General features: G+C 54.3%; 1 protein-coding gene across 7 annotated transcripts in view; it reads right to left on the reverse strand.

Annotated features, from left to right (window-relative positions):
* TMEM44 (transmembrane protein 44) overlaps positions 1-12760 on the reverse strand; it is a 33979-nt gene extending 21219 nt beyond the window's left edge. Inside the window, exons 1-6 of one of the 7 annotated variants that reach the window (XM_036851781.1) lie at positions 12382-12748; positions 9394-9520; positions 7588-7681; positions 6353-6519; positions 6048-6134; positions 1234-1404 (exon numbers count right to left, since the gene is read on the reverse strand). In XM_036851781.1, the coding sequence (XP_036707676.1) occupies positions 1234-1404; positions 6048-6134; positions 6353-6519; positions 7588-7681; positions 9394-9520; positions 12382-12518 (783 nt within the window). In that variant the 5' untranslated portion in view covers positions 12519-12748. Of the gene's footprint in view, positions 1-1233; positions 1405-6047; positions 6135-6352; positions 6520-7587; positions 7682-9393; positions 9521-12381 lie in introns of all 7 variants that reach the window. The other 6 variants (XM_036851788.1, XM_036851783.1, XM_036851782.1 and 3 more) reach the window with 6 other exon arrangements.
* Between the last annotated feature and the right edge of the window lie 384 nt (positions 12761-13144).

Genomic DNA, 13144 nt, shown 5'->3' on the forward strand with positions numbered 1-13144 from the left:
CTAGAGGGGTGGGATAGGGAGGGTGGGAGGGAGGGAGACGCAAGAGGGAGGGGATATGGGGGTATATGTATATGTATAGCTGATTCACTTTGTTATAAAGCAGAAACTAACACACCATTGTAAAGCAATTATACTCCAATAAAGATGTTAAAAAATTTAAAAAAATTATGCTGCCAGGAGCCAAAGAACCCCAGGAGCCACCAGAAGTTGGAAGAGTCAGGGAAAGATTCTCCCCTAGAACCTCTGGAGAGAGTATGGCTCTGCCTGGATTTCGGACTTCTGGCTTCCAAATCTGAGAGAATAAATTCCTGTGGTTTAAGCCATCAAGTTTGTGGTAATGTGTTACAGCAGCCCTCGCAGACTCAAATAGTACGTGATAAAATCCATTTCTGAACTATTTATGCTAAATCCACAGGTTTTCCACCCCTCCCCCGACCCCACCCAGCATCTCCACTCGCCACTGTCTGAGCTTAGCTTGCCCTTGAGGCCCTCACACCAAGGTCACTGGTGTGTCAGCACATCAGGCAACACCCCCTTGGGGATCAGAAAGGGGGTCAGCGATCACTGACAGCTTTTCTCTCTGCTTCCCCACCCCAGGCTCCAGCACCGAAGAGGACAGAAAGAAGATGATCACCCGTGCAGGGCAGGTCGTAAAGCCCTTCCCAGCCTGTGAGAAAGACAAGGCAAAGGTGAGGAAAACAGGTTCACAGAGGGCGGGGACCAATCCAGGTGGGGAGCAGCACCGAGACAGGAGCCTGGCTCTTCTGTGATCCCAAGGCCAGGAAGCTTCATACTCCCCTCTGCTGTTTCACAAAGCTCCAGTCAAGAGATATTTCTTCTTATTTAAAAAAGAAAAAAAAAAAAAAAAAAAAAAAAAGGAGGAGGGACTTCCCTGGTGGCGCAGTGGGTAAGACTGTGCACTCCCAATGCAGGGCGCCCAGGTTCGATCCCTGGTCAGGGAACTAGATCCCACACGCATGCCACAACTAAGAAGCCAGCGAGCTGCAACTAAGGAGCCAGCCTGCCGCAACTAAGACCCGGTGCAACCAAATAAATGAATAAATAATTAAAATAAAAAAAGGACACAAAGCACAAAACTGCACGTTGCAATTGTGTGTGCTTCCCCCAGGATTCAAACCACCACCCTGGCTACTGGGAAAGAATTCTTTCTAGCAAGAGGGTAGGAGGGCAGATGAGACACAGCAGCCAAGCCCCCTGGCCTGGGGTGGATACGGCGAGGTCCAGCGCTGCACGGCCGAGGGAGGTCAGGAACCAGGGTGTGGCCCGTAGCAGGTATTCAGGCCGCCGGTCATGGGCCACGATGGCCGAGGCGTAGAGGAGGCCAGCCAGGGCCGACAGGAGCCGGGTCCACAGGTAGATGGAGGGAAATGTCCTACCCCAGCACTGGGCAGAGAGAGAAGGGGGCTGGGCTGGGAGGAACACTGCCACCTCTGTCAGCTCCCTTAAAGCTGATTCTGAGACCCAGGCCCCTGGTGATGTAAGAGGTTGGAGGGCAAGCCCTCTGCCCATGGCCAGTCCCCAGAGGTGCCACTTCTGTTGGGCTTCAAGCTGCTTCCAGGAATTCCCTGGCAGTCCAGTGGTTAGAGCCCCTCGCTTCCACTGCAGAGGGCATGGATTCGATCCCTGGTTGGTGAACTAAGATCCCGCAAGCCACGTGGCGTGGCCAAAAAAAGGAAAGCTGTTTCCTTTGTCTGGTGAACTCCTATTCATCCCTCAGAACCTGGCTTAAACCCAACTCTGGGAAACCATCCCTTGACACCTCCACCCTAAGGGGAGCAAGTTATTCCCTCTTCAGGGTCCCTCACACCTCTGACGTATCCCTCTATTGGAGTGCCTTTCACCCTGATCATGACTTAGCTCCTTACACATCTGTCGGTCCAACAGACAGAGGGCTCCTGAGAGCAGGGTGAGGTCCTCACCATCTCGGTGCCCTGAAACCCAGCACTGGGCAGGGGCTCGTGAATGTCAGCGAGGAGAGCAGGACGGAGACTGAATTATGGAGAGCCAAGGGCCCACCCTTCTTGTCTCAGGGCCACCAACTCTGAACCAGGCGAGATGGGAAAGTCAGGAAAATTAGAGATAACATTCTGGAAATTTTGAAGCCAAGGGGATATTTCTGGAGAATGAGCAATGGAAATACTGGTTTTTAAAAAAGGAAACAAGCAATATTTATATGTAAGTATCCTTTACAGGTATAAAGTCACTTTATATACACATTAAGTATATATACAAATATTATGTATTTCCAATTATATACAATTACATAGGTATTTAAATTAATACATAAATATAAATTATATATTTTATATATATATATATATATATAACTTAATTTGCTCATTAGATGACATACAGGCCTTGGTTAAGGAATGGAAAAAATTCAAGAGAAAAAGCATGTTTTAGCCGATTTTCTCCATTTTAATTTTAACCCTCAAAAAGATTCCTGGGACTTCCCTGGTGGCGCAGTGGTTGAGAATCCGCCTGCCAATGCAGGGGATATGGGTTTGAGCCCTGGTCCGGGAAGATCCCACATGCCACGGAACAACTAAGCCCATGCGCCACAACTACTGAGCCTGCCCTCTAGAGCCGACGAGCCACAACTACTGAAGCTCGTGTGCCTAGAGCCCGTGCTCCGCAACAAGAGAAGCCACCCACCGCAATGAGAAGCCCACCCACAGCAACGCAGAGTAGCCCCCGCTTGCCCCAACTAGAGAAAGCCCACGCACAGCAATGAAGACCCAACATAGCCAAAAATAAATTTTAAAAAAAGAAAAGAAAAAAAAGATTCCTGGGAATTCCCCGGCGGTCCAGTGGTTGGGTCTCCACGCTTTCAATGCCAAGGGCCTGGGTTCAATCCCTGGTTGGGGAACTAGTTTCCCACAAGCCGCGCAGCGCGGCCAAGGAAAGGGGAAGAAAAAGAAAAAGATTCCTCAGGAGTGTTACATCTCCCTCTGCATCTCTTCTAGTTTTGTTCCCGGGCCTCCCTGTTCCTGGCCCGCCACCCCCTAAGCAGACGGCACGCAGCTGGGGACGGTGGCCCCTGGCCCACTGGCCCCAGAGGCTGCGGGTGGAGTGTCACCCCTTCCCATCAGCCCGTCCCACCTCACACGGCCCAGGCAGCACTGCTATGGCGGGAAGACTTTGGGGTCCTCCAGCCCACCCACCCCCACTTTACAGAGGACATTGATGGCCAGAGGGGAAGGCAGCTTGCAGAGCCGGGCTGGGCCCTGAGCTGGATGAGGCCAAGCTGGGGGGGCCCTCCGCTCTCACTCCAGTGCCAACCCATGCCCAGCGCCCACTGACTCCGAACTCAAGCTCTTCTCAGGGTCGGTGCTAGGGTCTAGAGGGCTCCGCCTGCGGCGCTGAACTCACAGCAGTGCTCCAAGCATCACTGCTTGAAGACTGGAACTGGCTTGGTGACTCGAGATGTGGTATGAATTTCTCCAGCACACACAGGCCTGTCTAGCAGGTCAGGACAGACGGCTGGGAGGACGACCTGCCTGGTGGCTTCCCGGCAAATCCGCGCTGGGGACTGGAAGCGGGCTGTGCCTCAGACACTCTTACAGCAGCAGTGATTCCCGGCGTTGTCAGCACAACGCTTTACTGATCAGTGCGTGTTTCACACCCTTTGTCCTGTTCAAGGACTTGCTCCTGGAAAAATGGGATCTTTTCCCACCAAAGCCACCCAGCCAGGCTGCTCCTCAGCACCCCCTCCAGGGTTAAATTAGAAGCGGCTTCTGGGGGATCCAGGGTCCAAGTCCAGGCTGGCTTGGCTTCCCATAGCACTGCAACCCTGCTGGCTTTCTCCCTAATGAGGGAACCCTGGCTCTGGGTTATTCATGGGACCAGAGACACTCAGGGCTGGCAGCCCCTCCGAGATTGCCCAGCTCAGTCCCCTTGCAATCTCCCTCTATCTTCTTGCCAAGGGGCCATCAGGCTTGAATGCCTCTAGTGATGAGGAGCTCACTACCTCCTAAAGCAGGAATAACAATACCAATTGTTCTCAACATGCCAGGCACTGGGCAAAGTGTCTAACCCATGGAATTCCTCCTTTCACCGAATGGGAAGCGGCCCTCCCAGTAACCTCTTGGTTATTGATTCTGGTCTTGGTCCTGTTCTCCGAGACTGAGAAGAACAAGGCTGCTCTTTCTGCCCCAAGACAGCCCTCTGTTTCCTGTATCCATGAGCTTCCTTTTCTCTAGGCCAAATGCAGTGACTCATTAAGAAGTGTCTGCTGGAACATACCCTGGGCAGACCCCAAGCACGTGGAACACAGTGAGAAATAAAACAGACAAGGTCACTGTTCTCACAGGGCTGATGCTCTGCGGGGGGACCAGCAGCAACTTGGTAAATAACTAAAGGAGCTAATTCAGGCTGTGATAAATGCAATGAAGAAAATGAAGCAGAGGGAGGGACACAGAGGTGGGGCTGGCCTGGGGCTATTTTAGGTGGGATGGTGTTATGGGTTGAATTGTGTCCCCCCAAAAAGATGTTGGGAGTCCCAACCGCCAGAGGTAGTGAATGTGGCCTTATCTGGAAATAGGGTTTTTGCAGATGATCAAGGTAAGCTGAGGTTTATTACGGTGGACTCTAATCCAAGATGACTGTGTCCTTGTGAAAAGGGGAAAGTCAGACACAGAAACGTATGGAGGGAAGCCATGTGACGACACACACACACACACACACGGAGAACTCCACACATGTCCTGGGGTTGTGCTGCCACCAGCCAAGGAACTACCAGAAGCTTAGAGAAAGGCCTGGAACAGATTCCTCTCTAGGGCCTTCAGAAAGAGTGTGGCCCTGCTGGCACTTCGGTATCGGACCTCTGGCCTCCAGGACTTAAAGACAGTACGTTTCTGTTGTTCAGAGTCTGGGATACTTTGTTATGGCAGCAGCAGGAAACTAATACAGGTGGTCAGGGCACTGCAGCGGTTCCTTCAGAGGTCCTCATGTGGCACGGCTTCCCAGCCCTGACCACACCCTGGAGGCCCGTCCCAGCGGCGGCTGAACTGAGCACAGTGCCCCCCATGCCCCCCTCCCTTGCCCTGGAGACAGCATCTTTGCTGGTGAGGCCCTGTGCCCCGGGAGGTTTCAGGCTGCAGCTCCCACGAGTGGTCAACTAAGCACCCGCCTCCTCAAATCCTGTTCTCCTGGGATTGCTATTAAACCACAGTGCTCTTGGGCAAGACTAAACGATGGGCCGTCACATTTCCGGTGTCAGGCCCGGCCATCTTCGCGCGTCCATGATACGCGGCTCTTCGGCAGGCGCTCTCCCGCCTTGGTGGCCTTTCCCGCACACTCGCCTCTGCCCTGGGCGCCTTCCCTTCGCCTCTGCCTCCTCAGACCCCACCTGGCCTTCGCTGCCAACCTGGGGCCGCGCCAGCACCCAGTGCCTGGCAGTGTGAACAGTTTTCACCCTCGCTCATTTGAATAATGTAGGAGGCTTCTCTCTTTCTTCCAAAACCCCAAACATTTGATTCTTTCTTAGAGCATTCAAACATCCTGCTTTCCATTTCTGTGTCTTCCTTGGGGAGACTGTGAGCTCCCCAAGGGCAAGCAGGGCATCTCAAGGCACATCTGTTTCCCCCAAGGGACTGGCCATCACAGGGCTTCCCTCATCCCAGATGCCTGGAAAATATCTGCCAACAAGACACTCTCGAATACACAGACCGCAGGAGCTGCATGATCCTGTTCTCTAAAACCTCAGATCTTCTCATTCCTTCGTGGGGTGCTTGCCCATCCAAACTCAGGGGCTCCTTCCGGAGAGCCTGCTTTTCACTTGCTACGAGAAATGGAGAGAACACAGGGCCCTCTCCCTGTGAGCCTCAGGACCCCCCGAGGCCTGGGGGCGGCTGTCCGCTGCCCGTACGCACGTGTATACATGCACACACACCCACGTACACACCCACACGCGCATGTGAACGGAGACACCACCTCTCCACCCCGGTGACCTGGAGCTGGGAGGATACTCCCAGATGCCCTGAGACCAGACCAGCTGGAACCCACAGTCCCGGCCCCAGACTCACGATTCTGGAGAGCTGGGGGATCCGGGAAGCCCAGGAGCCCAAGGCTGCGATGCCGCCCAGCAGGTAGCCGAGGATTTCAGTGTTGTCCTGCGGGAAGAGTGATACACTCAGCACCCCGAGGAGATGCCCATGCTCCCCAGGCCCGTCCTTTTCTGCTTTTAGGAGGTTCTTCCCAACAAGGCCTAACCCTGATGCCCACCCCCAGGGCATTTGTTGGAACTAGGAGGAGGGGAGGGGCCCGCATTCCCCACCCCCCCCACCCCACCCCACCGCTGTCAGGTCCCCCTGAGCAGGCTCGGCCTCACCTGTACCAGGCTTCCCAGCAGCCTCCGCTGTGGCCCTCGGATGGGGCCTGAAGCCTTCGGGACAGCGGCCCACAGAGCCCAGCCTGGGCCCAGGCTCAGCGGCAGGACCAGGGCAAATATGCTGGCCCTGAGCTGCCGCCTCCTCTTTCTCTCCCGGGAGCCCCGACCTGCAACAGACACCAAGATCCCATAGGGCTCCCGGGATCTGGAACTCGACAGACAGCTGCGTGGGAAGAACTGGTGTCGAACCCAGACCCGAGGCCAGGATGGGCTCCCACACTGTTGCACAGGCCAGCCCCTCACCCCCCTTCAAGGGCCTGTGGTTGGGTTTTCCCCCCTTCCCCTTATCCCCCCACCCCCCCCCCCATGACTGGCACTCTTCCCCCACAGTGTTTTATGTTTCCAGGCAGGGCAACGTGATCCTTTATCATACGCGTCTGCATGCACACAGAGTCGCCCGTCCTAGACTGGAGACCGCTGAAGGCAGGCACCGCGCCCGGCCAGTTCTATAATCTGCACGGAGCCCGGCACAGAGTGGAACCGGCACAAGCTTGGTGAATGTACTATGAGTGGGCACACTGGTGCCAAGGCACCAAAGCTGTGAGTAGGATAAGCATCGTCTTTGAAAGTCTCCTTGAAATAGAAGACAGATCCTCCTCTGAACAATTCCAAAAAGAACATTCCTCCTCTGGGCAGCCTCGAGCATCTTACATTACTTCCTGATGCAAGCATTTCCTTTTGGGACGCACTGGTGCCCCTTCTCAGGAACGTCCCAGTCCCACATGCTTAAGGCTACTCGTCCCATCTCAGTCACTTCCAGCCCCCGCTCGGCCTGAGGCAGCCCATGTGCTTCGCTTGGAGCCCCTGGACTTGCACACTGAGTATCGCTGTCCATCCCCAAAGCCCTGTCCACTCCCCTTCCTGACCTCTGCCCATGCTGCTCTTTCACCTGGAATGCCCCTCCTTGAGGCCCCAGTTCCGACGTCACATCCTTCTCTGACACCTGCAGCCCCTCCCCTCCTCTGGTTGCCCATTGTGTGCCCACACCCCCTTACTAGCAGCGCTAACTACCTTTTAGGCCCCTGACTCCCCCCTCTGGGTGAAGCCAGGGAGCTCGCCCATTCGTCTGTGCCTGGCAGGGTCCAGGCTCGGGCGTGACAGGGAGAGGCACTCAGCACATTGATGGATGAAATGAGTGGATGGATGAAGACAGGAACAGATGGCAGCACGCTTACCTGAATTGGACTTGACTTTGGAGCTGCAGACTGGGAAGAGAATGGACACAAAGTTCACCAGGTCAACAGCTGCTAGGTAGGCACCAGTGAAGACCTGGAAGCAAAGGAAAGAGGGTCTTGGTGTTCAAACATCTTTCAGCAACTGTAGCACCTCTCATTCTGGATCTCCTCTACCACATGTGTTCCACTGATGTAGGGCTTCCAGGGACACCTCCAACCCCAGGAAAGGTTGGTTATCACCTCCATTTGACTAACGAGGAGATGGGGTGCTTAAGTAACCATCCCATTATGCAGACGCCCATCAGAGAGATGGGACAAGAACTCAGCCCGCCCCACTTGCCACTGGACAGCATAGTCTCTGCTGTGCAACTATGGCCCAGCCACTGAACTTCCCTGGGCCTCGGTTTCCTCATCTATAAAGCAGGGATAATAACAGTGCCTCCCTCATTGTTAAGTAGATTGTATGGGCCGATACATGGGAAGTTGCTTAGACCAGCGACTGGAGGAAAGTAAAATGCACCCACCCATACATGCACTAGCTACTGACAGTATAGTTGACACTTGAACAACTCAGGGGTTGGGGCACCGACTCCTCTGCAGTGGAAATTCCAAGTATAACTTTACAGTCAGCCCTCTGTATCCGAGGTTCTGCATCCATGGATTCAACCAGCTGTGGATCCTGTAGTGCGTAGTGTGTATTTATTGAAAAAACTCCACGTATAAGTGGACACACACAGTTCAAACCCATGTTGTTCAAGGGTCCACTGTACTTAGTGCTTAAGAGCACGCATTCTGGGATTTGAATCCTGACTCTGTACTTACTAGAGGGTGACTTTAGCAAGGTTATTTAACCTCTCTATGCCTCAGTTTCCACATGTATAAAACAGGGATAATGAGAGCACCCACGTCATAGGTCGATTTGAGGATTAAATGAGTTAATATATGAAAAGCCCTTAATGTCAAGTATATAGTTTAGTCTTTAATAAATATCAGCTATTATTATTGGACCTGAGCTAGGCCTCATTATAGTCTATCAGCTAATGAGAATGGGCTCCCAGAATGAAAGGTGATTTGTTTCTGATAGAATGCTGCTCACAGCAGGGTCCAGAACTCTCCAGATCTGTGTCCAACCACTAGGCTCCCCTCCTTCACATCTACCTGGATGGCAAAAGGCCAGGACCAGCCCCCTGAAGTGGGACCCATAGGTCCTCCTTGGGATATGTGTTTTGGGATAAGCCCCTTCTACACAGATTTGTTTGAGGGTCTAGACTTTGGAAAAACTTGAAACTGCTTCTCACTTGCTCCAAAGCCCACATCACCACCTGGGAAAGGAGTCACACACCCCTGCCTGAGCTGCGGCTGGGCCCTGGGCTCTAAAAACAGTAAGAGCAACAATCCCTTTTTATTGGACATCTACTATGCTTCAGCTGCTGTTTTAAGTGATGGGGATATGGTAGCGAATAAAAATTTTTGCCTTTATGGAGCTGACATCCTAGTAGGGGTTAACATACAGTAAGCCATAAACATAATGAATAAGTAAAGTCGATGGTATATTAGGGAAAAATAGAGCAAGATGAGGTGGTCTGGAGCACCTGTGGTAGAGGCAGGGCACACTTTTAAACAGGTTATCAGGGAGGCCTTATTGAGAAGGAGATATTTGAGCAAAGACTTAAAGGAGGTGAGCAGTGAGCCACGTGGGTATTGGAGGAGCAGGAAGACCAGCAGGGGCACAGGCCCTGAGGTGAAACTGCCTCGCATGGGGAAGGAACAAGACAGAAACCACTGTCACCTGTGGGCCCAACACACCTGGATGGTGAGCTGTTTGGCCAGAATCGCCCCGATGGTGTCACACAGGCTGGTCAGGAGGCAGCAGGCAGCACACAGCGCCGACTGGTCCCGTCCGGATTTCTTCCCACATCTCAGATAGAGAAGGCTGCGGGGACAGACAGGCGTGTGGGCAGAACACAGAGATGTGAGTTTGGGTTCCCAAAGCAGGTGTCTGAAGAGGGCAATTGTGACTTTATGTCCTTCAGAATCACTTTCTTCCCGATATTCAGCAGGTGGTTTTGACCTTAGTTTACAGATGGGAAAAGAAAGGATGGAAAGCCTCCGAGCCTCTGACCAACAAGCCCATGGCAGGAGGCAGACCTCATGGAAGGAGGAAAGAAATTCCTCCTACAAATCCGGCTGCCTCAAGTTCATGACCCACCACTCAGTGCTGACAAATGAGCTGTCAGCTTTTACGTTTTGAAAGGAAACAGGAGGGTTATAAAAGTAACCCAATCATTGCAGTTTAACTGCAGAGCAGAGTTAATTGCCTGGATTAAAAAGGCAACTCGCTTCTTTGAAATTAAAATGAAATCCTTCTAATCCATCTGTGCAGTGAAATGGCCTGGCTTCTGCCAGCTGCATCCAAACTGATTTCATTTTGGGTGCATGTTCTTCACACACTGGGGGAGACTCCTCGAAGTTGCGATGGCACTTTGAGCTGACCTCCCCCTAGGGGCCCCACTGCTGGCTTCTCTCCCTTACTGCCTGCTTTCCACCCCCAGGAACAAGCGCAGGAAGGCAGGACAGACTGGAAAGGGCCAGATGTCTCTCTGTCAGCATCATTGATAGGATCTTGGAAATACTTTGTTCTAGATGTTTCCCTGCTCCATTTCTATGGAGAAACTGAGGCATGATTGCAGCTCTGGTTTCATTTCCTTTAACCACAGTGTGGTACTCACTGTACATCATTAGGACCATTTGGCTGGTTCTGAGCGTCAGCCCTTGGGACTAATGAATGAGGACAGAAGGCCATTGGGCTCCCAAACATTCCCCGACCGGCCAGCCGAAGCCCAAAGCTCACGGTGGGAACACCAACTGTTAATTTGGGTCCTGAAACTGTTTCAAGGCCCAGGAGTGAAGACTCCTACATTAGAGACTCTCTGAGTTGGACCCAAATTAGAAATAATTCATTTAGGGCTTCCCTGGTGGCGCAGTGGTTAAGAATCCGCCTGCCAATGCAGGGGACACGGGTTCGAGCCCTGGCCTGGGAAGATCCCACATGCCACGGAGCAACTAAGCCCGTGCACCACAACTACTGAGCCAGCGCTCTAGAGCCAGCGAGCCACAACTACTGAGCCCGCGTGCCACAACTGCTGAGGCTTGCACGCCTGGAGCCCATGCTCCGCAACAAGAGAAGCCACCGCCATGAGAAGCCCGCGCACCGCAACGAAGAGTAGCCCCTGCTTACCGCAACCAGAGAAAGTCCACGCACAGCAACCAAGACCCAACACAGCCAAAAAAATAAAACAAACAAATAAATAAATTTATAAAAAAAAAGAAATAATTCATTTCAACCCTCCCATTTGAGAAAGGAGAAAACTGAGGCCTACGGTGAAAGGCGAGTTAATGGCAGGCCTTCTGCTTTATGTGGGGCGGCTCTGCATGTGCCCTGCGGCTCTTTGGCCACTTCCCCAGCTCTCAGGGGTCACGGATCCCGGGCTGACCCTGACCCAGTCCCCACACAGCTGAGGCAATGCGAAAAGGCAGAGGCTGTGCTCTCAGCCTGGCCACTGGGCATTCTCGAGGGAGCTCCTTAACCTCTCCACGCCTTAGTTCCTGGAGGGTAAGACGTCTAATAATACTGGCTTCAGAGGGCGGCGGTGAGGGACAAGTGAGATAATACACAAAAAGTGCCTTGTTAGTTCCCATCCTCTCATCTGGGTAGTTTACCTCACAAGCCCGCCCCCTTCTGTAGGTTCTGGGATTTCGGTTCTCCCCATTCACTCAGGCAAGTTAGTTAACCTCTCAGCAGCTCAGGCTTCTCATCTAAGCGGGGTCAATGACAGTCCCTACCCCATGGGGCTGTGGCAGGGATCAGTGAGTTAAGGCAGCACAAGGCCCTCAGTCACTGTTCTAAGTGTCTTCTTATTCATATTCCAGGGACTGGGCAGTGGGGCTGCAGAATCTCTCCACCAGCGTCAAATGCCTGAGGGGAACGTGATTGACTGTCGAAGGTGAGCTGGTGCCAGCCTCCCTCAGGGGTGGTCCTTCTCCCCTGCCAGGGAATATGTGGGTGGCACCATCCTCCAGAGCTTGGGACAGGGTGGCAGAAGATCTGGAGACCATCTTTAGCCAGACTTCACCCTTAGAACCCAGGTTATGGGGACCACTTGGCCAAACCACTCCAGGTGTCGGACAGACCAGGGCAAAATCTGTGGCCAGAGTCGGGTACTAGCCTCCCCTCTTCTCAGCTAAGAGGGCCAGTAAATTGAGGCCCGAAACATTGAGAGACTTGTCCAAGGCCCTTGCCCTCCGCCAAGGGTTGATGGCAGTGTTGGAGCAATAATAATGCTGTTTAATGAGCACTTAGTAAGAGCTTTACCAGTACTATTTGATCCTCCCAGCCGTCCTATGTGCTATCATCCCCATTTACGTGAGGAAAACGAGCCCCAGGGATCTTATAGCTCGCCCAGCTCACACGGCCAGTAAACGGGGAAAGGCTGACACTAGAACCCAGGACTGGCTGCTTCCGGTCCACGGCCCCGTCCACTGCACCACCCAGCCTCCTCCTGCTGGCTCCCAGCCCAGCCTCCTTGTGCGTGGAATCCGGAAAGAAGTAATCTGATTTCAGTCTACAGCAAAATGTTCCTCTCGATCCTGCAATTGTGCTGCCTCCTGCATCCTCCCTTTCTGCCCCCTTCCCTCTAGGTTTGCAAGCGCGAGTTAGCAGAGGGCAGCGCCCCATTGCCCCCCACGGCCGCCCCGGTCCCCGCCCCGGCGCCGCCCGGCCCCAGTCCCCATTACAGCGCATGGACGGCGATCCAGCAGGAAAAGGCGCAGATCCACAGGCCGAAGGAGATGCAGACACGGTGGCGGGCGAAGCAATGGTCCAGGTAGTCCCAGTTCCAGAGCGCGGGAGCGGGGCTGGGCGCCTCCTCCATGGCTGTCTCGGCTCCGCCTGGCCCGGTGCCCGCGCCTCCCTCTGGCCGGGGACCCGCGCGCAGCCTCCCCCCGCTGCGCGCCGCCCCGGGCGCTGCCTCCCCGCGCGTCCCCTTCTCCGAGTCTGTTCCTTCGCAGCGGCCCCAGCCGAGCGCGCCGACCGCCGGCCGGAGATGGGCGCGCCCAGCTCCGCGCTCCCGGAGGCGGGCGGCGGCGGTCAAGACTCGAGGGAAAAGTTTCCGGGAACGCGCGGCTCCCCACCCCTCGCGCTATTGTCGGGGGTCGGCGGGCGGGAGGCCGCCCCCCAGCGGCGGAAGCCGGGAGCAGCCTCCGCACAAAGGCTGCGCCGCCCGCCCCCCAGACAGCGGCAGCACGGCTCCCGCGGACCCCTTCGCTGTCACGCACCCCCAAACCAGGCGGCCAGAGCGGAATACAGTGACCTGCCGGCGCACTGTGAGGCACCTCGTCCGTTCATTAACCCACCATATTTCCTGAGTCAAACAATACATACTTGGCGCCTGGGGAGCTTGCTTGGGCGCTGGGGATCCCGCGATGAGTGGGGCTTGGTCCAGATCGTTAAAATGGCACAATACAAAGGGTGCTGTGGGAGGCCAAGAAGGAGGAATCA

This window comes from Balaenoptera musculus, chromosome 4, assembly GCF_009873245.2.
Source record: "Balaenoptera musculus isolate JJ_BM4_2016_0621 chromosome 4, mBalMus1.pri.v3, whole genome shotgun sequence".
Taxonomy (NCBI): Eukaryota; Metazoa; Chordata; class Mammalia; order Artiodactyla; family Balaenopteridae; genus Balaenoptera; species Balaenoptera musculus.